Raw genomic sequence first — 23,552 nt, 5'->3', positions numbered from 1 at the left:
CTGAAAATAGGGTAATGTACAATAAAAAAAAATAATTGTGACAAAATTAAATTTTATGCAAGTTACTATAATTATAACATTTCAATAACGTTTACTGCAGTAATTTAAACAGCATTAAATTATCTGAAATGAAAAGTCTAAAGTTCTATCGTAGTAAACATATATTTATTGAAATAATTGTCTGCACAGATGTGTATAGTTTTGAACCATCTTGGGAATTATTTTTGAGGAATGGTTAGTTATAGCAATAGCACTTAGACTTATATAGTTCTTCACAGTGCTTTACAGCCCTCTCTACATGGTTTACAGAGTTAGCATATTGCCCTCAACATTTTACTGACTTCAGAAGGATGGAAGGCTGAGTCAACCTTGAGCTGGTCAGGATCGAACAGATCGAACAGCTGGCAGTCAGCAGTTAGCCTGCAATACTGCATTGTAATCACTGCACCACTACCAATCCCTAAATTTGAGATGACTATGAAGCCAACAACTGAACTGAAGATGTGGATTTGAAATCATTGAATATGCACAAACAGTTTTAATATGTATGTGTGTGAGTTACTTATAAAAAATAATAAAATAGAGATCAAAATTTAAAACAAAAGATTGTCCTCAGATGTTTGGAGGAACATCTTGTGGTATCTAAAATACACAAATGTGTATCTACAGAATTTGATTCATGTTAGGAAGATAGTATAATGAAGGTGGTAGCAATGGCGATAGGGAGAGGAAGAACATAATACACTACCCATCTCAATCTGCCATCTTCACAACACGAATAATCATCCTATAAAACTTATTATCAAAGTTCTTCTTCTAATCAACACTGCTGCAGCAAGACAGTGTTTTAAAGGCAATTTAATATACTTGGCTTGTTTCAAATCTTATAACCTTAATTTCCAATCTGGATGGAATCAAAACTTGATGCTAATTAGAAGTCTCCCAGTTCAATTATGTTGTGAGAATTGTAGAAGTCAAAAATACTTCCTCGTATATCTACTTATTAATATGATAATCTAAACCAAATCAATGAGTTTTAATCGAATCTTGTTGAGTATCTTTTAAAGTTTCATATGGCTTTCAAGACACTGAATCTATTATAGCTTGTACACCTCTGTGTTTATAGTGAGTCATATTAGAGTGAATTTAAATAGGCATCACTTAATATACTTCTAATCAAATCTGCTCTATAATGGCCATCTTCTGAAGAGATCCTAACTCACTTGCTTTGCTTAGCAAAGGACTGGAACTTGTTATCAGATGTAAATGTCTGAATTTCATAACTACCTAGGCCCTCTTCCCCAGGTACATTTGTTTCAATTTGCAAGAAAATGATACTCATGCAATATAATAAGAATTTCAATATACTACATTGAAATGAATGGAAATAAAGCTTAATTTTATCTGAATATCACAATAATCAAAACATTTTGCACTTTTTGCCAAAACTATAGTGGAAATTGGAAACAATTTTTTAAAGAAACAAAACCCAACACAATGAATCATATGCCATTGCTACAATGAACTTACCAAACAGCTGCACAGATTTCATTTTTCTTTGAACAAATAGAAGTGATGTTGCAGTTACTGCAACAATGACCTTCGTTGGTACATGTTGTCAATCTAACATCACAAAATTTGCATAGTTTCCCCATTTTGAATCCACCACTAAAGAAGTTATGTTCACGATATTCAGCTACAAAGGAAATATATATATAAAATAATATAGATCTTCCCATAAAAATACATTTTATTTGCCAAATTATATTTTAATATGTATCATTATGAACAATATTTTTGTATCATAAACATGTGCAACAAATGTTGGTTTTTTTCCATCTGACAAAATAAGGTAAGAATCTTATACTACAATAATTTGCTTTAACTGGTATAGATTTGTAGAGCTATTGTCCTGAAAACACACACACACACACACACACACACACACACACACACACACACACGTTGGGAAACACTACATAACTGAACTTTTTTGACCAGGCTATAACATCCATGAAGCAAAGGTAATTATTGTCAAAAGCAAAGACCTACATGAGTAAAAATTAAAGAACCATCAAATTATGCAACCATAATTTTAAAATTAAATTTTTAAATCAAATTTAAAATTTGATGAAAATAATCTTTGAAATTATTGTTGTATCAACATGAATTAATGAACATAGAACACACGAACCACCCTAATTTGGTGGGATGCTCTTTATTCAGACATTGCATATATCTTACACAGACTACACACATCACACCTATATTTGGAATTTAAGTAATACTTAGAAAAGTTCAGCCAGAACAAGGGGAAGAAAACAAGCCTCACATATTGCAAGACAAGTAACTTAGAAGTAAGGGATTTTCCAGTCTGAGAAATGAAAATATTTGTCTTGCATTTAGGTTTCATAGCCACGTTTTAAAAGGAACTTTCTGTGTTTCTCCCTTTGTTTGTAGAAAATGCATGGCTTCTACTAGAATTATGGACTTTCCATTTTATTAATGGAATGACCAGTCAGATGCAAATGTCTGTGCGTGGGTAATATTATGCTCTGAATTTGAAGGCAGTAATCTGTATTTGTTAAGGATTTGTATTAACTTTTGAGTACTAAGAGGCTGAGTTATGCTGGCACTCTAGAATATTTTGTTATTACAACTTTTGCTCTTTTCACAATAATATTTTGACTTTATAAATAAGCACTAGCATTTAGGGTCAAATCCATGTAATTAATAATCTCAATATGCAGAACAGCTGAAAAGAGTAAATATGAATACTAATGAAATACACCATTTTTTTTTTTAACAAAAATGATGGTTCATGTTTTTTCTTTTCAGTTACTAAATAAAATGTGATAGAACTTCAAAATGCAATATTTATTTATTTTCAGGGCAAACAATACATATTTAAGCTTTTCATCATACAGTATTAGAAAGCAGATTTGCCTTTCTAAAAGGTAAGAAATGAAATCGCAAGTCATATTCAGTAGATTTAGAAACTTGTAACACAGTCCTTTCCAGTACTAAAAGACATGGAATAAACTAATTCTACATTGCTTATTAGACAGCAAAAATAGCCTAGATAGGTAGGTAGGTAGGTAATTGATAGATAAATGGACAGAGAGATAGGAAATGCATAGATATCGATAGATAGCAAATATAGCAAATATATATTTGAGCAGGGGGTTGGACTAGAAAACCTCCAAGGTCCCTTCCAACTTTATTATTATTATTAAATATATAAATATGTATAGTGAAACAAGAGCATCATTTGAAATAAATTTCCCCATAATGACTGAATCAGCAGAAAGTCAATTTTATTCCATAGTTGTTTCTTTAAATAATTTGACACCATCTGTATAGTCTCAGGTACTTAGCAGCATGAAAAAAAAAATCAAAGGGCAAAATAAAATAAAAAAAAAGAACCACCAAAGAAGCAGATATGGGGCAAATAAACTATAAGAACATAAATTATTAAGAACTATATATTCTTGCTGTTCTTTAAAATGACTGTAAGAAATATGGATTTAGACTCTAATATTAATGCAAATAAGGTCTAGTTAATATTTGCTGGATTATTGTTTCAGTGAAGCACATCCAAAACTCTAATATTGCAATTTGCAATCTATGCATGTTTTCCCAGAAACTAGATTACTAAAATTGTAGAATTCTACATACTAAAACTTGTTGAGTGATCTGTTTTTGATAGTTAACAAGGACATTCAAATCTGATATTCTTCCACAAAGCATCCCCATAATGCTGTTTTGGGGGGAAAGATAATAATCAAAATCATTTTATTAGTAATTTTATCAAGTCATTTGAACAAATTATTTTACTGTTTTAACAATCTGGTAACACAACAGTAATGTTTATTTTAATACTAATTGATGAGAAATATTAATCTACTCAGGCTCACCTGAGTAGTGCAAATGGGTGTGGAGCCTTCTTTGAACTGTTGAAAGGACTGTGTTGTAGACTGAAAATAGATGAAGATAGATGTTGTAGACTGAAGATAGAGGGGTCAAAGAGGCCATCCATGTCAAAATTGAACAGTCCTCTCTCAATAGAGGGGAAGAGATACAACTTAGTCTACAACAGAGGTCCCCAACCTTTTGGAGACCAGGGACCGGTTCCGTGGACAGAGGTTTTTCCCAGAACTGGAGGGGGCATTATTTCCTGTATTGCCTGCATCCTGGGAATGGGGCTTTGTCTGTGCGGCCTGGTTTCTAGCATGTTGCAGCCCGGTGCCAGTCCATGGAGCAGGAGCTGGGAATCCCTGATCTACAACAGTCCTTTCAATAGTTCCAAGAAGGCGCCACACCCATTTGCACTACTCAAATGTTCTTGTCGACACAGATAAGCCTCCAGGTGGCATCAACAACTCTCTAAAAGAATGCAAATGACCAGCTGTCTGCAAGAAGTATAAATCCTTCCATTCCCCACCATCCAGTCAGAGCTGAAGAAGTTTCTTGGATGAGAAGTGAAATGTCTTCAAAAAGAAAAAAGAAAACCCAGTTGCATTGTGAAAACTTCTATGGGACTTCTATGACTATGGGATTTCCCTGTGTTGATGACTCCTTTAGAATATATCACTAAGTCAAAACTAATTCTAATTTACATTCACTTGGTAAACAATGCAATATTTTTGTGTGTTCATGCTTTTAATATATAAAAAGTAGAGGCAGTCTTCAAGTTACAAGTGTAATGGAACCTGACCATTCCACTCGTAACTCGAAAACTTGTAGAATGAATCTTACTTCTAATGAGATCACTCCCTTGCTCATTAAGATGCACATGGCTTGTTAAGTGCACATGAGGTATCTCAGGGAAGGTCATGGGGGGGTCTAGCGATGGAATAGGCCCCCAAGGCTTCCCTGACCCACTAACATACCTCATGCTTCCCTCTGCCTTCCTGTTGCGCAGACTTACTTACCTTGAAAAAATCTGTCTCCTCTCTTCCACGGTTTCTGCCTTTGAGGGAGAGGAAAGTCGATGGAAGCTCCTGGGTGCCTGTAATATTGCACAAATTCAGACACCGATCCTCTTTTGCAGAGAATGGGAGCCTAAACTCTCACGGTGTTTGCTCCTGCCCCCAACTCCTTTCCACCACTACCGAAACAATTTTCACCAGGACGGAGACCTTGGGAAACTGGAAGTTCTGTCTGCATTCAAATGCATACTTAGAAATGGAGTGCCTCGCTCTTGGCCCCATTTTTGCCACAAAAAGCCATTTCGCAAGCCTCTTCCTAGCAAAAACAAGCCTCTGGAGCAAGCACATCTCGTTCTTTGGCTACATTTTTGCAGGAAAAAGCCATTTTGCAAGCCCCTTCCTAGTGAAAACAAGCCTCGAGAGGAAGTGTGTTCGCTCCGGAGACTTGTTTTCATAGGATTGCTCTTAAGAAGAGCAAGGCGTGCTTGCTCTGGAGGCTTGTTTTTGCTAGGAAGGGGCTTGAGGAATAGCTTTTTCTCCGAAAACTTAGCCATAGAGCTTGCAGTCTCTGCCGGATTTCCATTGGGATAAAAAGTTTTTTAGCTCCTATAGAGCGCAGCCAGTCTTTGCGTTTGGAAGTGCTCCATAGGTATCAAAACATTTTTTTATCCCAACAGAGATTTGACAGAAGGCTTCGTTTTTCCAGCACCCCATTCCAGGCATACGGAGCTTGCAGTCTCTGTCAGTTCTCCACCAGATCTGGCAGAGACTGCAAGCTCCGTATGCCTATAATAGGACGCTTGAGAAACAGAGCCTTCTGTCAAATCTCCGTTGGGATAAAAAAAAGGGGGGCACTTGAGAAACGGAGCCTTCTGCTAGATCTCCATTGGGATAAAAAAATGTTTCAGTACCTATGGAGGGCTTCTAAATGCAGGAACTGGCTGCGTTTGGAAGCACTCTGTCATGGTTCTGATAGATGAAACCCTTCAAAAGAACTTCAAGGCATTGTTTTCCTTAAAGAATATTTTATTCGGAAAAGAAAGTATCAGCACTACATAGTTGAACCCAAAAACTAAATTCCCTTCCTTCTGATACAAAGTAACAAAGTGCAATTCTCACCCCCAATAAACTGTCATAAATCACATTCCCCAATTAGCTTAAAGTGTGGGCTTTCTCTTTAGCTCCACAGTCCGCCAAAATGTTATCAGCTTGTCCTTGAGTTCCCATCACAGCATCATGTTATGGCTAGCTGAGTTTACATTCCAACCCCTCCCTTGCTGCACTTCATTTCTAAAGCAAGAAAAGCATTGTAAAGGAATAGAGAAAATGGCTACATTTTCATCAATTGTTAGCAGCATTGACACACACTATAGGCGCTAAAAGACTCTTTATCCCAACAGAAATCTGACAGAGACTGCAAGCTCCGTAAGCCTGGAATAGGGCGCTTGAGAAAAGGAGCACTCTTTTCCATTCAGTCACACAGGGTGTGTTGAAATATTCATGAACAGGAAGAGTCATGTGGTAACTCAGTCAGCCAATGGGAAGAAAGTGCTACTGAGTCTGTGCAAAAAGAGTATTGAGTTAGGAGCTGGATTTCCAGTCTCAAGGTTTTGTCTCTGGTCTGTCTCTGTAAGAAGTCTTCAATTAAGCTATGTTGCTGTAAAGAAGAATGGTATTGTAAATATTTTTATATAAATATAAAGTTATTTAAATCAGCTAAATGCAGTCAACTGTGAGAGCTTCTGATTTATTTTTCACCAATAGAGAAATTAAAATTCTCTAACAAGTTATGGGCCCAGAGCTTACTAAGGACTGCATTGTAATTTACAGCTGGAAGAAATTGCCTGTGTTTAGAAAGTATAAGAACAAGGCAGAATTAGCAGAATGGCTGCAATGGAATTTAAGGAAAGCTGTGTGCCTCGTTTGGGCCAGAAGAATTACATTGTGTGGACTGCAAAAATGGAATGTTTGCTGAAAGCAAAAGAGCTGTGGTATATTGTGGAAAATCCACCACAAGTGTTTGCAGCAGTTGATCAGAAAAGCCATGATCGAGCAACGGCTTATCTCATCTAGAATTTAGATGATCAACAATTTTTAAATGTTGCAAATTTAAAGACTGCAAAGGAGATATGGTTGAAATTGAGAGCTGTGCACGTGAATGTTTCTGCATGCAATATAGTGCAATTGTCAAGAAAACTTTACAGAGCCTGTTTGCAACCAGGTGAATCTGTGGAACAGCATTTAAATAAAATGCTAAGTTTATTTTTGAACTTAGAACAACGTGGGATTAAATTCCCTGAGTCCCAGAAGGTTTTATTGGTGTTGAACAGTTTAGATAAAACCTGGGACACAGTTTCTGCAATATTTGAGTGCAAAGAAGAACAAGACCTAAAGTTTGAGGCTTTAAAGGCATGTTTGCTTAATGAAGAAGAAAAACGCCATTTTAGAAGCAGCCACGAGGAGGAGATATTCCTGAGGAGGGGGTCCAGACTGCAAGTCTCCAGATGAGAAGAAACAAGCAGATCGGATCCGGACCAAATTGCAACAAAAGAGAGATTTTGCAAGCAGAGAGCTTTACAAGTAAAGAATTGCTACATTTGTGGAGCCAGCACAAATTTGCAAAGGAACTGTTTGCAAAGGAACAATTTGCAGCAAAAGACATTAGTGCAAAGAAAAAGGACTGTTTTGCAAAAGGAACATTTTGGTGTTGCAAATGTTTGCAATAGCAACAACAGAGACAAGTGGCTAATAGATAGTGGGGCAAGTCAAACAATTGTTAATGACTCTGAATTATTTTGCAGGTTTGTTCCAGTAGCGCAAGAAGCTGTGGCTTTGGCAAATGGCCAGAAAGCAAAAATCATTGGAAAAGGCGATGTAAAAATTCCATATTTGGAATCAAAGTTTACCAATGTGTTTTGTGTACCTGAGATGGAACATAATTTATTAAGTGTGTCTAATTTAGACAAACAAGGTTTTGAGGTCATTTTTGTAAATGGGAAATGTCTCATCAAAGGGAATGGAATATTTGTGCAGACGGCATAAAGGAAGATAATCTATAGGTATTGCAGGGACAAAAGGTTTAATCTTCCCATATATTTAAGAATGTTGAAGAGCATGATTCATGTGTTCATCTTCTGCATAGAAGACTTGGCCATGCAAGCTTTAAAGTTTTGCAACAAATGCAAGATTTTGCAGAAGGGCTAAATTTGAAGGGATGCAAAACATATTTGGACTGGGCAGTATGCAAAGCATCAAAGTCAAAGGCATTCCCAGTTAGTAAATGTAGCACAAGACAAACAAAAAGAGTTCTAGAGCTGGTCCATGCAGATCTGTGGGACCTATGCAAGCCAGTTTGGGAGGAGCAAAATATGCACTGGTAATTGTTGATGGTTATAGCAGGTATTCATTTTGCTACTTGCTCAGAGCAAAGACAGAGGTGCTACAACAATTCAAACAGTGGGTAAGTTTTGTAGAGAGAAGGTACAGACAACAAGGGTGTCAATTGCAAACTGACAGAGGTACTGAATTTATGTCAACTAAATTCCAACAATGGTTGGGACAGTTGGGGATAAGACACTGACGTACAAATCCTTACACAGCAGCAGAGAATGGTGTAGCTGAAAGAAGGAATGGTGTTTTGCAAACAATGAAAAATTCATTATTGGAGGATTCTGGTTTGAGCAGGTCATATTGGGGAGAAGCCATATTGACTGCCAATTATATAGTTAAAAGGCTGTGGAGTTCCTCCGTTAATAACACTCCATATGCCATTCTATATGGGAGAAAGCCATCACTGGCACATTTGAGAATTTTTGGAAGTACTGCATGGGTACATATTCCAAAAGCAACCAGAAGAAAGGGACAGCAAAAGGCAAGAATGCTCCGGTTTGTGGGCTATGAGCCAGGGTCAAAAGGATATCACTTTAGCGATGGAAGTAAAAGAATTATAATTTCAAGGTCTGCTAATTTTGCAGAACAAAATTGGGACAGAATGCAAATTCTGGGTATGTCTCACTTAATGATGGTGATCTGTTTAGTGACAATAATTCATCTAATGATGAAAAAATCATTATTGAAGATGTCCATGTTCAGGGAGGAGAGGCTGAACAAGACATGAAGCCAAAAAGACTTGAGACACAGGAGCAGTTAATACCACGTAGGTCAGAGCGATGTAATAAAGGAATTCCGCCTGACAGGTATTCTGCCAGCAAGGTAAAGATTTGCAATGTGTGGTATGAGCCAAGAAGTTATAAAGAGGTGTTGGCATTACCAAAAGCTGAACAAGAAAAATGGAAGGAGGCCATGGATAAAGAGATGAAATCCATGGGAAACCATGAAGTATTTAAATCAGTGACTTTGCCACAGGGAACCAAAGCTGTGGGTTGTAAGTGGGTATATAAGAAAAAGGTATTGCCAAATAATGATATACAGTATAAGGCCAGGTTAGTGGCACAAGGTTTTTCACGATTAACGAATGTATTAAGTTAATAGGTCTGATGTCTCTTCCTGTCATGAAGGGAGGAGTGTTGGAATATTCATGAACAGGAAGAGTCATGTGGTAACTCAGTCAGCCAATGGGAAGAAAGTGCTACTGAGTCTGTGCAAAAAGAGTATTGAATTAGGAGCTGGATTTCCAGTCTCAAGGTTTTGTCTCTGGTCTGTCTCTGTAAGAAGTCTTCAATTAAGCTATGTTGCTGTAAAGAAGAATGGTATTGTAAATATTTTTATATAAAGTTATTTAAATCAGCTAAATGCAGTCAACTGTGAGAGCTTCTGATTTATTTTTCACCAATAGAGAAATTAAAATTCTCTAACAGGGTGCTTCAAAACACAGGGAATCCCTGCATTTTAAATAGCCCCACCAGAGCACAAATACTCCACAATCCCAAATCCTAACCCCCACTCCAGGGCAATCACATTCCTTCACTAACCTCCTTTCCAGCTCCATTCTCCATGTGCAGGGGGACTGAAAAAAAAAAGATCAATCTGATCTCCCAACTTCTTGCAAAAAAACAAACAACAACACAAAATTGGAAGGTCTGGTTGAACTTTTGTTTAACCGATAGTTCCACAAGTTTCTTTTATTGCCCTGCACACAGTGGCAGAGAATGGAGCTGGAAAGGAGGTTAGTGAAGGGAAGCTTTGGGGAAGCAAGGGGAGACAGGGAAGGGTCTGGTCTGGCTGCCGTTGCCTCACTCCTGCACCAGAACTCAGAGGCTTGTTTTCACCAGGAAAAAGCCATTTCTCAAGCTCCTTCCTGACGAAAATGAAGCCAAAGCATGCCTTGCTCTTATTGAGAACAATCCTGCAAAAACAAGCCTCCAGAGCAAGCCAGCCTTATTGAGAGCATTCCTGCTCTGTGCCTCCATTTCCTTTCATTCAGAAGGAGCAGACAAACTCAAACCTGCCACCTTTCATCTGAACAGAGACCTGAGTCACACAGAGTTTCAAGCAGTCACGCGGAACATTCCTTTGTTTCTGAAATGCCCCACTGCAGGCACATGGACCTTCCAATCTCTCTCAGGTCTGTGTATGAATAAAAAGTGCTTGAGCAACTTGAGTTTTTCTGCTCCGTCCCGAAGAAAGAAACCAGAGGCGCAGAGCAGGATTGCTCTCAAGAAGATGATACATGTGTGCTGCATGCACCAGCCTTATCGAGAGCAATCCTGCTCTGCACCTCTGTTTCCTTTCACTTGGAGCAGAGAAACTCAAGCCACTGCTGCTCAATGGGTGAGGAGGAGGAAGAGGAGAGTGGTGAAGATTTGTGCCAGCTGGCTGGCCAAGCAAGGGCTAGGTCGGATGGGGTGGGTAGCTGGCTGAGGAGGGGAATAATGGCCACTCAGGTGATTGCCACTGCTGCCACCTTGGGTGCGGGTGCAAGGGATCTGGCCCTGTGATGCCTCCCTGCTCAGTTGAAGGCTTCATTCCTGCCCTCAAACTAAGGCTGGTGCATGTGAACAGCACACCTGGGCCATGGACGGCATTGGTTCCTGCACCTGTCCGAGCCCAATTCCACACTTTGCCCCATAGGCATGCAAACAAAACAAACACTTCTCCCCCACGCATGGAAGCTTCCAGGGGCCATGATCTCTTTTGAGGGGTTTGTAGGCTGGTTGTAAGTCAATATGTCTGTTGATGGAATTGCTTGTGGAACGCCAGGCTTCGATGAACTCATGAGCGTGGCAGGTGGTAGTGTGGCTGATGATTTTAGTGTTGCTCCAATCAATCTGGTGTTGTTTGGTGTCAATGTGGGTAGAAATTAAGAATTTGGGATTGTGGCATTTGTTGCCAGCCAGTATTCATGGATCTTGGTTTTTAATTCATGGATCTTGTTTGTCCCACATAGAATTGCAATGACTTGAATCCATAGCTCTACCCATCCAGCCAAAATTCTGGACATGCTACATCAACATCATCCTCAGACGTTCCCTGACTGAAGAAACACACTACTTAATAACATACTGCCTGGGATCAAATTTACATATGAAGAGGAAAGAAACAACTGACTCCCATTCCTCGATATTAACATAAGGAGACTGGACAACAGAAAACCCATGTCTGCCACAAACCTACCCACAAAACCAGATTCTCAGCTTTGCAATCAACCACCATACCGCACCTAATGAGGATTATATCATCATTTATTCCATACTACTCTTACAATGCAAAATTATTTAAATCTGCTCCTTGGTCAATCCATATTCAATTGCAGCTGTCTTCTAGGGACACTCAAATAAATCAAAGAGAAAGTCTGCATAAGTGAATAGTATAACTATTTCACTAGACTCTTAATTATATAGACAGTAAATCCTGATGCAATTTCTAAGCATATCTGCTAAGGAAATATGCTCCTTTAGCTACATATTTGAAAATGAGCCTATAAAAATAATATCTGGAGTATAACGTATTATTAAAGCTGTGATGGAACAGTGGTTAGAATACAGTATTGCAGGCTAATTCAGCTCACTGCCAGAAGTTTGATCCTTATAGGATCAAGGTTGATTCAGCCTTCCCTCCTTCTGAGGCCAGTAAATTGAGGACCCAGTTTGTTGGAGGCAATATGCTGACTCTGTAAACTGCTTAGAGAATGCTGTAAAGCAAGGGTCCCCAACCCCCATACGTGGACTGGTATTGGGGCCACAGCACACCAGCAACCAGTCTGCACAAACAAGCAAAGCAGGCAGCACACAAAATCAGGCACTCTCTGGTCCGTTGAAAAACCTTTCTCCACAGAATCGGTCCCTGGTGCCCAAAAGGTTGGGGACATCTACTGTAAAGCACTATAAAGCAGTATATAAGTCTAAGTGCTTTACTATTACTATTATATTTAGAGAAAATATTTGGGATATAAAAACTGGATATCGTCATAGTTAAATTGACACACATACACAATTATCTGATCAGTAATGTTTAAAAACTTAAGTCTCTGAAGTAAACATCTGCCAGACTATTTTTGGACTAAACATTTAATATATGCTATAGATTTCCTGACTAAGAAAACAAATATTTAAGCTATTGTTTCTTAAAAGAAACTGCTTGATTTATTGGAAAATATTTTATACATCCTCAGTTAGACCTATCCTGTGTTTACATCCTGACTGGTATATTCACCATTCCCCACATATATGAGATAAGAAGCTTGGAGGGGCCTGAAGGTAAGTCTTTTTCTCTCTCCTGATTTCTACTTGTAGAACAACCAGGCCACGTGGTTGGCAAAAGTGTGGAATTCTTGGTAGCTAAAACAGAGCTTTCTGTGAAGGCATTTAAGTTATAATTTGTTGCCATTTAGGCTTCAGTTGGATCATAGTTACTATCATTTTTATTTATTAATATTAATATGTTTTCTCATTTTAGACTAATACGACAAAATTATGCTTTAATTGGATTTTTATTGAATTTTTAGTTTTATGTAATCTGCTGTAACTCAGCTTGACTTGGCAGCATGTCAATAAAGTAAAATAAAATATAATAACTACAGTATCTATGCTTTCTCAACAGCTTTATCACTATAAGCCACAAATTATGGATTTATAAAGCTAAATGTAAATGAGAAATATGGCGAGCAATAAAAATTACTGTTCCTATTTGTTCCTATCATCATGTGAATCACTAAAATAACAAAGAAGGTGACCAACCGTCCTCCTTTAGGGAGGACAGTCCTCCTTTTGTAAGTTCTGTCCTCCCTTGAAAAGTGTCCTCCTACATATCCTCCTTTTCGATATTTGAAGACTAATCTGCAGGGCTTTTTTTTCTCATAGAATGCTCAGAACGGTGTTCTGGCACCTTTTTTTGATGGTTTTTTTTCAACTTTTGCATGACCTGTCCTACTTCCCCATTGGCTTTCGAAAGCCAGTAGGAATTACTGCTGAGCGTGCCAAAATACCCGGCCGGCAAACTTTGCACATGTAAGTTGTCTGCAGTGAAGGCGAATTGGCAGGAACTTTGCACCCCTCCCTGCTACCCAACTATACCATCTCCTAGTTAGTCCCAAAGATACCTGGAGGAGACTGGAACGGTGACACCATGGTAATTTTCTCTTGATCTTTGGCCCTGCTAGGGCAATAATGGCTGCGGGCGCAAGAGGCAGGGGCGGCAGGGCTGCTGCGGGCGGGGGTGTGAAGGGCGGCGGTGGCTGGCTGCCCGTGCTGTGGGAGCCGTGGGGCCTACTCTACACAGGGCTATGCAGGGTGGGCGGTGGTGCTGGTGGGGCCACTGCAGGCGGGGTGTATTGACGGCAGGCTGCCCCCTGGGGATGGAGCCGGCGCAGCTGATGCTTTGGGAGCCGCGGGGCCCACTCTACACAGCGGGGCAGTAGTGCTGGCGGGGTGGCTGTGGGCGGGGGCACGGCATGTAAGCATAATTACAGTATAAAATGTTATTGTTACAAATGTTTTTTATTATGCATTTATCATATTATAGTGTATTCTGTATTATTATTGCAATGAATAAAATGTTTCTTTTATTTACAATATTTTTTCTTCAATTTATTTGTGTCCTCCTTTTTATTGTAAAAAAGTTGGTTACCTTAAAAGAAGTATACTTTTCTGTGATCTTTTATTCTACAGAATCCAGTCAGGATTTGCATATTAGCAATACATTGGATATTAAAGCTGATTTATAATCATCACTTCCAAGAACCACAAAAAACTATATTCTTTGGCTCCCCCTTATGTTTGTTTCTCCAAAGAAAAGTGTGAAATTGGAACAAATGATGGTTTGGTCATATTTCGTCTATATACTATTTTCCAATTTTGTGTTCAGGTCCAGTTCAAGGTGCTGGCATAAGATGAGAAACTTTTTTCTTGCTTAAGTTTACAAAATCTAAATGACTATCTCCTCTGTTAATTCTATTAATTATAGAAACCCAGAATTTTCCTTGAAGGCCTTGTTCAATTTGTCTTCTTGTACAAAGGAGTAGCAGTTGGCTGACTAGGAACACCCTCATTAGTTCAAGGTTCTCCAAAACAGGAGCTGCCTTTTTTGTACTAGACAAGACTTTTCTATTTTACAGGGTTTTTTTTAAACATTCATCTTTATTATGCTGCAAAGGTGTTTTAAATCTTTTTAAACTGCTGTCTAGAGACAGTTTCAATTATTTTAATTGCTTGCTTCATTTGTTGTTTATCTTTTATGTTTTGCTGCTGCTTCAGTTTATCATTTCTAAACTGTGAAAAAAAGGTAGGAAGTTTTCAAGTGTAAGATAAAGACTCTATGAAGTAACCATCTATTTATTTTTGTTTTGTTTATATAAACCATGATGTATGTCTCCAGAACATTTTAAGTAGTCATTTCCGAGTTTCACAATAACACTTTCAAGTAAAAACATTCTATACCTTCAGAAAGTCTATCCAAATTCATAACATAAAACACAATAATCTTACTAAGTTTCCTTCATACCTTCCTGTAAGAAAAAATATATTTACATTCGTTGCTGAACAAAAGCCTTTTTTGTTAAAAAATATATATATACAAAGATCCATTTTTTTGTGTAAAATTGCAATATAAATAACACAGATGCAATATGTCTCAGTGTGGTGCAGAAGAGTTCCAGAATGGTTATTAACACTTCCTAGATGCAATATGAACAATTACAGATATCAAATATAGGTTTAAGGGGGATTGGAAGGGATGAAGTAGAATAATGCTGTCACCAGATTAATAGTTTAGCATAGATTGTACTTTTCTAGAATTCTTTGTAATGTAAAATGTTCCCCATGTATTCAAACTAGACCTGAAATTCAAAAAGTCTCAAATTCCCTATCAGAAATTACTGATGATCTATGACATTCGTTTAAGAGATCTGCAAAACCATTATGAATATCTGTAATTGCCCCATGTTTTCCTCCTATGATGGTAGATTTAAAAAAAAATCTTCAAAAAAAAATTTATTTTAATAGCTCTACCCACCTATCTCAAAAATGGGGAGACTTCGTGATTATCCTTATCTCTGACAGTTTTGTGTTTAAACAACAGATGCCTCCAAATACCTAATATCTAATCTATTCCAGTTTACTAGACACATACTTGCTTACTATTTTCAAGTGTTACTAGAGTTCAGACTGAATTTGTTTTTGTTATATTTTCTAATCATAAAATGATTAAAACAACATTATAGCAAGCCTCCTGAATGCTAATAGCCACTTATCTGCTTGCTCAAAAGAGAGGCAGGAAAGAAACGAAGTTGCTCTTGCTCCTAATGCTTTTTTGCCTGACCTTTGTCATTTCCCCCCTCTATTTAGGTAAGGAAATTTCTCTGAAACAATGACCCAATGTGGCAACTTTTTGAAAGTGGGAAGTGGGAAGGGATTCTGAGATAAAAAAAAAATAATAAGAAACAAACAGTGGTGGGATTCAGCCGGTTCGCACCACTTCGACAGAACCGATAGCTAGTTTTTTGTTACCCAGGCCCAGAATGGACTTCCAGAAGCGGCATCCACACAGAGAACCGGTTGTTCACATATTTGAAACCCACCACTGTTTAAACATAGATCTAAAGTCTCCACTTCTGGTATACATGGAACTATTTTCATACTTTCATATAAATATATGGAAAACTCAAAGTGGGAAGCAAACAGGAACATGCATTTAGCTCTGTATTCCTCTTTCTCCAGTTCCATACATTTAAGTAATAATAATAATAAAGTTGGAAGGGATCTTGGAGGTCATCTAGTCCAACCCCGCTCAGGGGGTCAGTAAGAAGTGCAGCTGTGACAGTGCTTGAATACAACTTTATTTGGACCCTGGAATAACGTATGGACAATTTTCATTGAATTTAGTTTAGAGCCTGGCTAGATTGTCTATATTTATAGAGAATGGCAAGAGACAGATGCAGTACTGTATGAATGCTTATGTTTTCTTCTTTTTCTGGGCTCTCGAAATGAACATTAAATAGAACTTGATATATTAAGGAACACTAGCTTGTTGTTGTATGCTTTACCACTTAGTGCTTTACTGCTAAGCTCTTTAACTAAGCTCAAGAAATTCATGTTGTAACTTACAAAACCTGGAGATATAAAACAAAATAAATCCTGCAGAAACTGAAGATAAGCCTTGATTTATTATATTTATTTGAAAATTCTAGTGTGATCAATATTTTCTTAACCAATCCAAAGCTCAGAAGGAAATGACAGTAGCTAGCTGTTGGACCAGATAATTACATAACATGGGAAATTGTGTACACTTCTAAATCTATATTGCAAGGGGATGTTTTAAGAGAATCCTTTCCACTGGTAATAAGAAACTACAGATTATGTAAATTATATAATAGATTAGTTAATTAATATAAGTAAATGCAATATATTCTGTAGTTGGAGATTGCTATTTGATTTTAGCTTTTTGTTGATCCATCTAACATTGCAAGAAGACACCCTGTGTTAATTAGTTGCTCCCTCAACAAGGAGAGGTAAATTACTAGCCTAAGCAACTCTAAAAATACTCTCATAAGTGTAAGTTTCTAGCATTTTTTTTATCTCAACATCTATTTAAATAGTTCAACATTTTTTTTTAGAAAAAAATGTATTTACAGCATATTATAGTTCTAAGGTAGGGGTTCCCAACTGGAGATGCTCGCGCCCCCTGGGGGGTGTAAGACAATATTCTAGGGGGTGCAAAAACGTGTGTTTAGAAGTTTCAAAGTTATAATGTATATGCAGGGTGGATAATAATCAATGATTTTTTTAAAAAAAATTAAAAATCGATTTTTTTATTTTTATCAAATTTATTTTAACAAAATGCTTTTGGAGTAAAAATCTATCTAAATATAGTTTTCTATTTAAGATAGCTTATTCAGCATGAAATAGAGCTTAGTTATGTAGCATGAGGCTGTATATTCCGCAATATTTACATTTTTGATAAACTCATTCAATCAATCCCAGCTCTGCAAGCTGAGATAACATGCATTGCATTGATGCATTCACACAATTTCACAGTAACTATGAGATAAATCATAAACAAAATTCAGGAATATTCCTTTATCCCATTGTTTTGCAAATTATGTACACTATAAACTCCATGATTGTTTGAAGAGAAATGCATCTGTACCAGGCTCTAAGTGTTATAATTAAATAAAAGAATTTGAGTAGTTCTTCAATTATGTGTGATTAACCTATTAACCTAAAATTGGTTCTGATATCGCTGTTTTACTAACCTGACCGCTTATTATTCTAAATAGGAAACCTTCATTTTGTTTGCAAATAGTAATATTAAAGATTCTAACTACCAGCAAGAATGAGTCCTTACATTTAAAGAGCATCTGTCATTTCCATTTTATTTTTAAGAAAAAAACAACTCACAGCAACTCTGACCCCAATTCAATTATCCATTACAAATATTGCATGAATCATTTATTGCAAATTTAGACAGTTTACTGCAATTTATTCCACAAAAGAAATGCCCAAAATAAGAGCTACAAGTCTTTAAATGTTTGTGCATGGTGGCATAATTCCCCATTTTTTATTTGCAATATAGCACACCAAAACCAAGGTAGACAAATACAGACATATTTGGAAATTGGTCTAAATTAATTAGATCTAAGGTTCTAAAATATGAAAACCATGTCTTTTACAATCTACTAGTAATATATTATTGTTTGAATAATGATACTATAAACTGATCTTATCATAACATTTTAATGTCATTGATATTTTCATTGATTTGATTTCTAGAGATAAGAATTAATTATTTGTTATTTTACAGAGCCTCATAAAGGCTTCCTTATTTCTATAGTTATTTCTATAGAAATCAATGTACATTTCTTGAAGATATGATAAATTTATATATATCTTAAGTGGTTTTTTTTTATGCACCCTGTCGGCCCAAATATGGGAGAAAGAAATCTTTCCCTCCCTGACACAGCTGACAAAGTAAGAAAGAGCCTGTGGCCTAGAGGTTAACACAGTTGCCTAAAGTGCAAGCAGCCCAGGTTTGAATCTCAGAAGGGTATGTTTGGCTGATGAGAGCTAATTAGCTTGAAATAGCTATTCCATTCTCCCTTAATTCTTTGTTAGCAATCCAAATTTTATATAAAAACCGAACTACACACTCTCACTAATGTACTTACATCCAATGGATTCCAACGAAATAAGATTACCAAACTAATCCAAAAAGAAACCCCCACTAAAACACAAGACAGCGAACAAGAAAACGGCAAAGCCCTCCTCCCTTACATAAAAGGCACCACAGACAGAATCAGTAAGATCCTCCACAAACACAACATTAAGACAGCATTCTGCCCAAACAGAAAAATATCCACCATCTTAAGAAACCCCAAAGATAAAATTGAATTAGAAAATCAAGGAGTATACGAAATCCCATGCACCACTTGTCCCACCACATACATCGGACAAACCAACAGAAGAATAAGTGCACGTATTGAAGAACATAAGAACTCAGTCAAAAAAGAGGAACCAACTTCTTCCCTGGTCCAACACCTTAAAATCACAGGACATGAAATTGACTTTAAAAAGACCAGAACTACCACCAAAACTGAACATTTTAATAACAGAATAATCAGAGAAGCCATCGACATAGAAAAACGCCCACACAGCATGAACAAACGAGATGATACCTCCCGCCTATCAGCCATTTGGAAACCCGCCCTTATTGACAAACGACTCCCTAACACAAAAAATGACACCAGACCCACACTCACAGGATGTCACCACCACACATCCACGCAAAAAGCAAACCCAATGCCACACCGATGATGAGGCACGACCACAAACCAGAAGCCAGACCACAGCTGCATCATTAGCCACTTTAAACCCCTCCAATCCATACATGAAGCAAACTGACACCCACCATGAAGATGTGGCACGACCATGAACGCGAAGCCAAAAAATAGCAATGCAGCTCACCATTTTAAACCCCCCGGCAACTCAGACTAACCTGAGCACAACAAAGCCCCCCCCCAAACAGAACACTCCCCCAGCCAATCAGAGCACAGCCAACCCCCCAGCCAATCAGAGCACAGCCAACCCCCCAGCCAATCAGAGCACAGCCAACCCCCCAGCCAATCAGAGCACAGCCAAGCTCCTAACCAATCAGTTCATACCCCCACTGGCAGTTAAAAGGAGGAAACAGCTAAGACCACACATTGCTGCTCAAAGCACAAAGCTGAAAACACCAGCCTGACGATGACGAATGGGACTTCGTTGAAACGTCGCCAAGACACTTCCAATTTTACGCGGGAGAAAACCCGAACAACCAAAGACCTACATACAAATACCCGCGAAAACCTCAGAAAACAATATATATATATATATATATATACCTAATCCAAAAAGAAACCCCCACCAAAATCCAAGACAAAGAACAAGAAAACGGCAAAGCCCTCCTCCCATACATAAAAGTCACCACAGACAGAATCAGTAAGATCCTTCATAAACACAACATCAAAACAGCATTCTGCACAAACAGAAAAATATCCACCATCCTTAGAAACCCCAAAGATAAAATTGAATTAGAAAATCAAGGAGTATACGAAATCCCATGCACCACTTGTCCCACCACATACATCGGACAAACCAACAGAAGAATAAGTGCACGCATTGAAGAACATAAGAACTCAGTCAAAAAAGAGGAACCAACATCTTCCCTGGTCCAACACCTTAAAGCCACAGGACATGAAATTGACTTTAAAAATACCAGAACCATTGCCAAAAGTGAACATTTTAATAACAGAATAATCAGAGAAGCCATCGAGATAGAAAAACGCCCACACAGCATGAACAAGCGAGATGATACCTCCCGCCTACCAGCCATTTGGAAACCTGCCCTTATTGACAAACGACTCCCTAACCCCAAAATCTTAAACCCCTCTGCAACTCAGACTAACCTGAGCACAACCAAACAGAACACTCCCCCAGCCAATCAGAGCACAGCCAAGCCCCTAACCATTCAGAACACACCTCCACCCAATCAGAACACAGCCAAGCTCCCATCCAATCAGTTCATACCCTCACTGGCAGTTAAAAGGAAGAAACAGCTAAAACCACACATTGCTGCTCAAAGCAAGAAGCTGAAAACACCAGCCTGAAGATGACGAATGTGACTTCGTCGAAACGTTGCCAAGACACTTCCAATTTTACGCGGGAGAAAACCCGAACAACCAAAGACCTATATACAAATACCCGCGAAAACCTCAGATATATATATATATATATATATATATATATATATATATATATATATATATATAATTTGGATACATACACATACACACACACACAAAATTAATCTGGAATAACTGTACTGCCATATAGGTTCTTGTATCAATGACTAGCAATTGATACAATTGTCCCTCATTATATACAGCAATTGTCTTCATTATAAAATCATGGTAACTGAACTGTGCATATGTTACAGTCCGGATCCAGTGATTGTCTTTTTCTCTCAAGAACTTTCTCCCATAACAGTTATCTCTGAAATGTATCTGTATTTGCTCCTTCTTTTTCTCATATTATTATGGCAGATCTCAACGGGACAACCTACTTGTGAGGCTCTGCATGATGGTTCATAGTAACTTTGTGCTCTACATAAATCTTTATCTCAGCATAGGATTCTTGACCCTGTTACTGGGCACTACTGTCCAGTACTGCCTACAGACTATTCATGGTGATCTTCAATCATGCCCTGGATACTAGAACTGCCTATAAATAGATCCAAGCTGTGTCTAGTGATACAATCAATGTATCACTGGGATTGTTCAGTAGGTAACATAGCAAACAGCAGTATAATCAAAAAGCCAATCCATTGACATTATGAAAGATAGTTATGCAGAATTGAGATGTCAGCATAAACCACACTGCAGAAGTCAAATGATCCCTCCATTACCAACTGAGGAAGTCACTCTAATGTAGACCAGTAAAAAAAAAAAAAAAGCCATGTCAAGTGTCAGAACTTAGTAAGAATCACCATGACCTAGTGAAGGGAGACAGCAACAAATATAGGAACATTACACAAACAATCTAACTTCTTAAAAAGCATACTTTACACATGCACAATAGCCTGTATAAAGTATTATTTCAAGGTTTGGTCCCTAATTATCAATCATGGATATATAAATCATGGATAATAGACCACAAAGAGCAGGAATAATTTATACTGCAATTTTTGGTCACACATGACTGATGTTCATTCATTTTCATTAGGACACTTAATTCTATAGTACCCTTTATACTGCAACATTGAAAAACAATAGCACAAATGTTTTTCCACCCAATCTTTAGATAGGAGCAATTAAGATAATTCTCTGGTCTAAAGTAATGATTATTCTTTTACACACATATTTTTAAAGCTGACAGACCCATAATAGCCTAATGGCTAATAGCCTACTTTGCTTCCAGCATTATTAATAGACTATACTCAACAACAGACATGAGAAATACGGCTCTCTATCATGTCAGCATATACTCTAATTCATAAAGTCATAATGCCCTTTGCTTATTGTTCCTGCATTCATCTATAACAATATTATAATTCTCTGATTGGTCACAGATTACAGGTGTGTGGGGAGGATTTATATATTTTATCAGAGACCAGCATATAATTCAGAGGAATAACTTTTGCCTTTCAATTTTGTAGGGAAAAATATTCCCAAACGAGAAATATTTATGGCAGGCTTTCAAGGTGTTTTCTGATTGTAACATATTGTGTCAGGATCACATTTTTTTTCTAGTTGCATGAATGTCTGCCTCTGATTATTTATTGAATTTATATATGGACTTGATTTTGTGATCCTTAGTGGTTTATATGATGTAGAAAAAAATTAGATCACAAAAATAAACTAAATAATAAACTTACTGTCCAACACATGATATAAAAGCAACAATAAAACCCCCAAGAAACAAAAAATAGAAAAATCAAAGACAGCACAACAGGTAAGCATTGGAAACACTTTCTTGAAAAACTGAACAATATTTTTAAAGCCATGAAGAAAAAAGCCAGCCTGCTCTCCCTGAGAGATCATTCCACAAACTCAGCTCTGAGCCAACAGCAGCACTTTCTAGCTTGAATGTTTTAATAATCTAGTACAGGGGTAGGCAACCCAAAACACTCAAAGAGCCACTTGGACCCATTTCCCACCAAAAACAAAACACCGGGAGCCGCAAAAACCTTTTGATATCTAAACTGAAGATAACACTGCATATATCCTTTTTTTACCTTTATTATAGGTGTGTGTGTGTGTGTATGTGTATACACACACATTAAAAATAAAAGTAAAAATATGACTCTTGGGAATATCCATACTATTAAAACAATGATCACCAAGAGAATGCTTTAAGAGAATAAAATTACATACACACACAGGTAAAAAAAGGATATATGCAGCGTTATCTTCATTTTAGATGTCAAAAGGGACTCTCTCTGTCTCTCTCCCTCCCTCCCTCTCTGTCTGCCCTTGGTTTGCCACTCCTCTTCCCCCACTCTCTTTCTTTCTCTCTCTCTTTTCTCTCTCTCTTTTCTCTCTCTCTCTCTCTCTCTCTCTCTCTCTCTCTCTCTCTCTCCTCCTCTCTCTCTCTCTCTCTTTCTTTCTTCCTCCCCCTCCTATCTGCTGCTCACCTGGCAAGCTCAGGAGTAGGCAACCTCGGCTCTTTTATGACTCATGGACTTCAGCTCCCAGAATTCCTGAGTCAGCCTAGCTAGGCTAGCTAGCTCTCTCCTGCCCTTCCTGCTTCCTGCTTCCTGCAGAGATGCAGCAAAGGGAGGAGCTCCACCCAGGAAGCTTTTCAGCTCTTCGGAGAACACTGTGAGTGCACTCTCTTTTACACACACACACACACACACACACACACAAACACACACACACACACACACAGAGAGAGAGGCAGGGAAGCGCAATTGCCTCTCTCTGTCTCTGTCTCTCTCTGCAAAGGCAGAGGAGGGTGGGAGCCACAGGGAAAGGCTCAAAGAGCCACATGCGGCTCCGGAGCCGCAGGTTGCCGACCTGTGATCTAGTAGGTTAGACTGGTACAGTTTAGAGGTGATTCTGCAGGTACAAACTATAAGTAAATACTGTGGTAGCCACAGAGTGAAAGTGCCCCAATTCAGGATCAAAATTATGGCACACCAGCCATGGAACGGTTAATTTTTATTAATTTTTTTATCTCACTTTTATAGTTT

The 23,552-nt window shown here is 37.9% G+C and overlaps 1 protein-coding gene across 8 annotated transcripts in view; it reads right to left on the bottom strand.

The window, feature by feature from the left end:
- TGFBR2 (transforming growth factor beta receptor 2) overlaps positions 1-23,552 on the bottom strand; it is a 60,422-nt gene that overhangs the window by 30,906 nt on the left and 5,964 nt on the right. For 6 of the 8 annotated variants that reach the window (XM_039343749.1, XM_039343755.1, XM_039343756.1 and 3 more), the window contains one exon: positions 1,531-1,696. The exons of 1 other annotated variant lie outside the window; for it this stretch is intronic. In XM_039343749.1, coding sequence (XP_039199683.1) covers positions 1,531-1,696 — 166 coding nt within the window. Of the gene's footprint in view, positions 1-1,530; positions 1,697-4,934; positions 5,348-23,552 lie in introns of those variants that run through there. One more of the 8 variants, XM_039343753.1, reaches the window with a different exon arrangement.

The sequence above is a fragment of the Crotalus tigris genome, unplaced genomic scaffold (assembly GCF_016545835.1).
Source record: "Crotalus tigris isolate CLP2741 ecotype Arizona unplaced genomic scaffold, ASM1654583v1 scf7180000017871.4482833, whole genome shotgun sequence".
Lineage (NCBI taxonomy): Eukaryota > Metazoa > Chordata > Lepidosauria > Squamata > Viperidae > Crotalus > Crotalus tigris.
The sequence above is the reverse complement of the archived record's forward strand: the minus strand, read 5'-3'. Positions and strand labels throughout refer to the sequence as shown.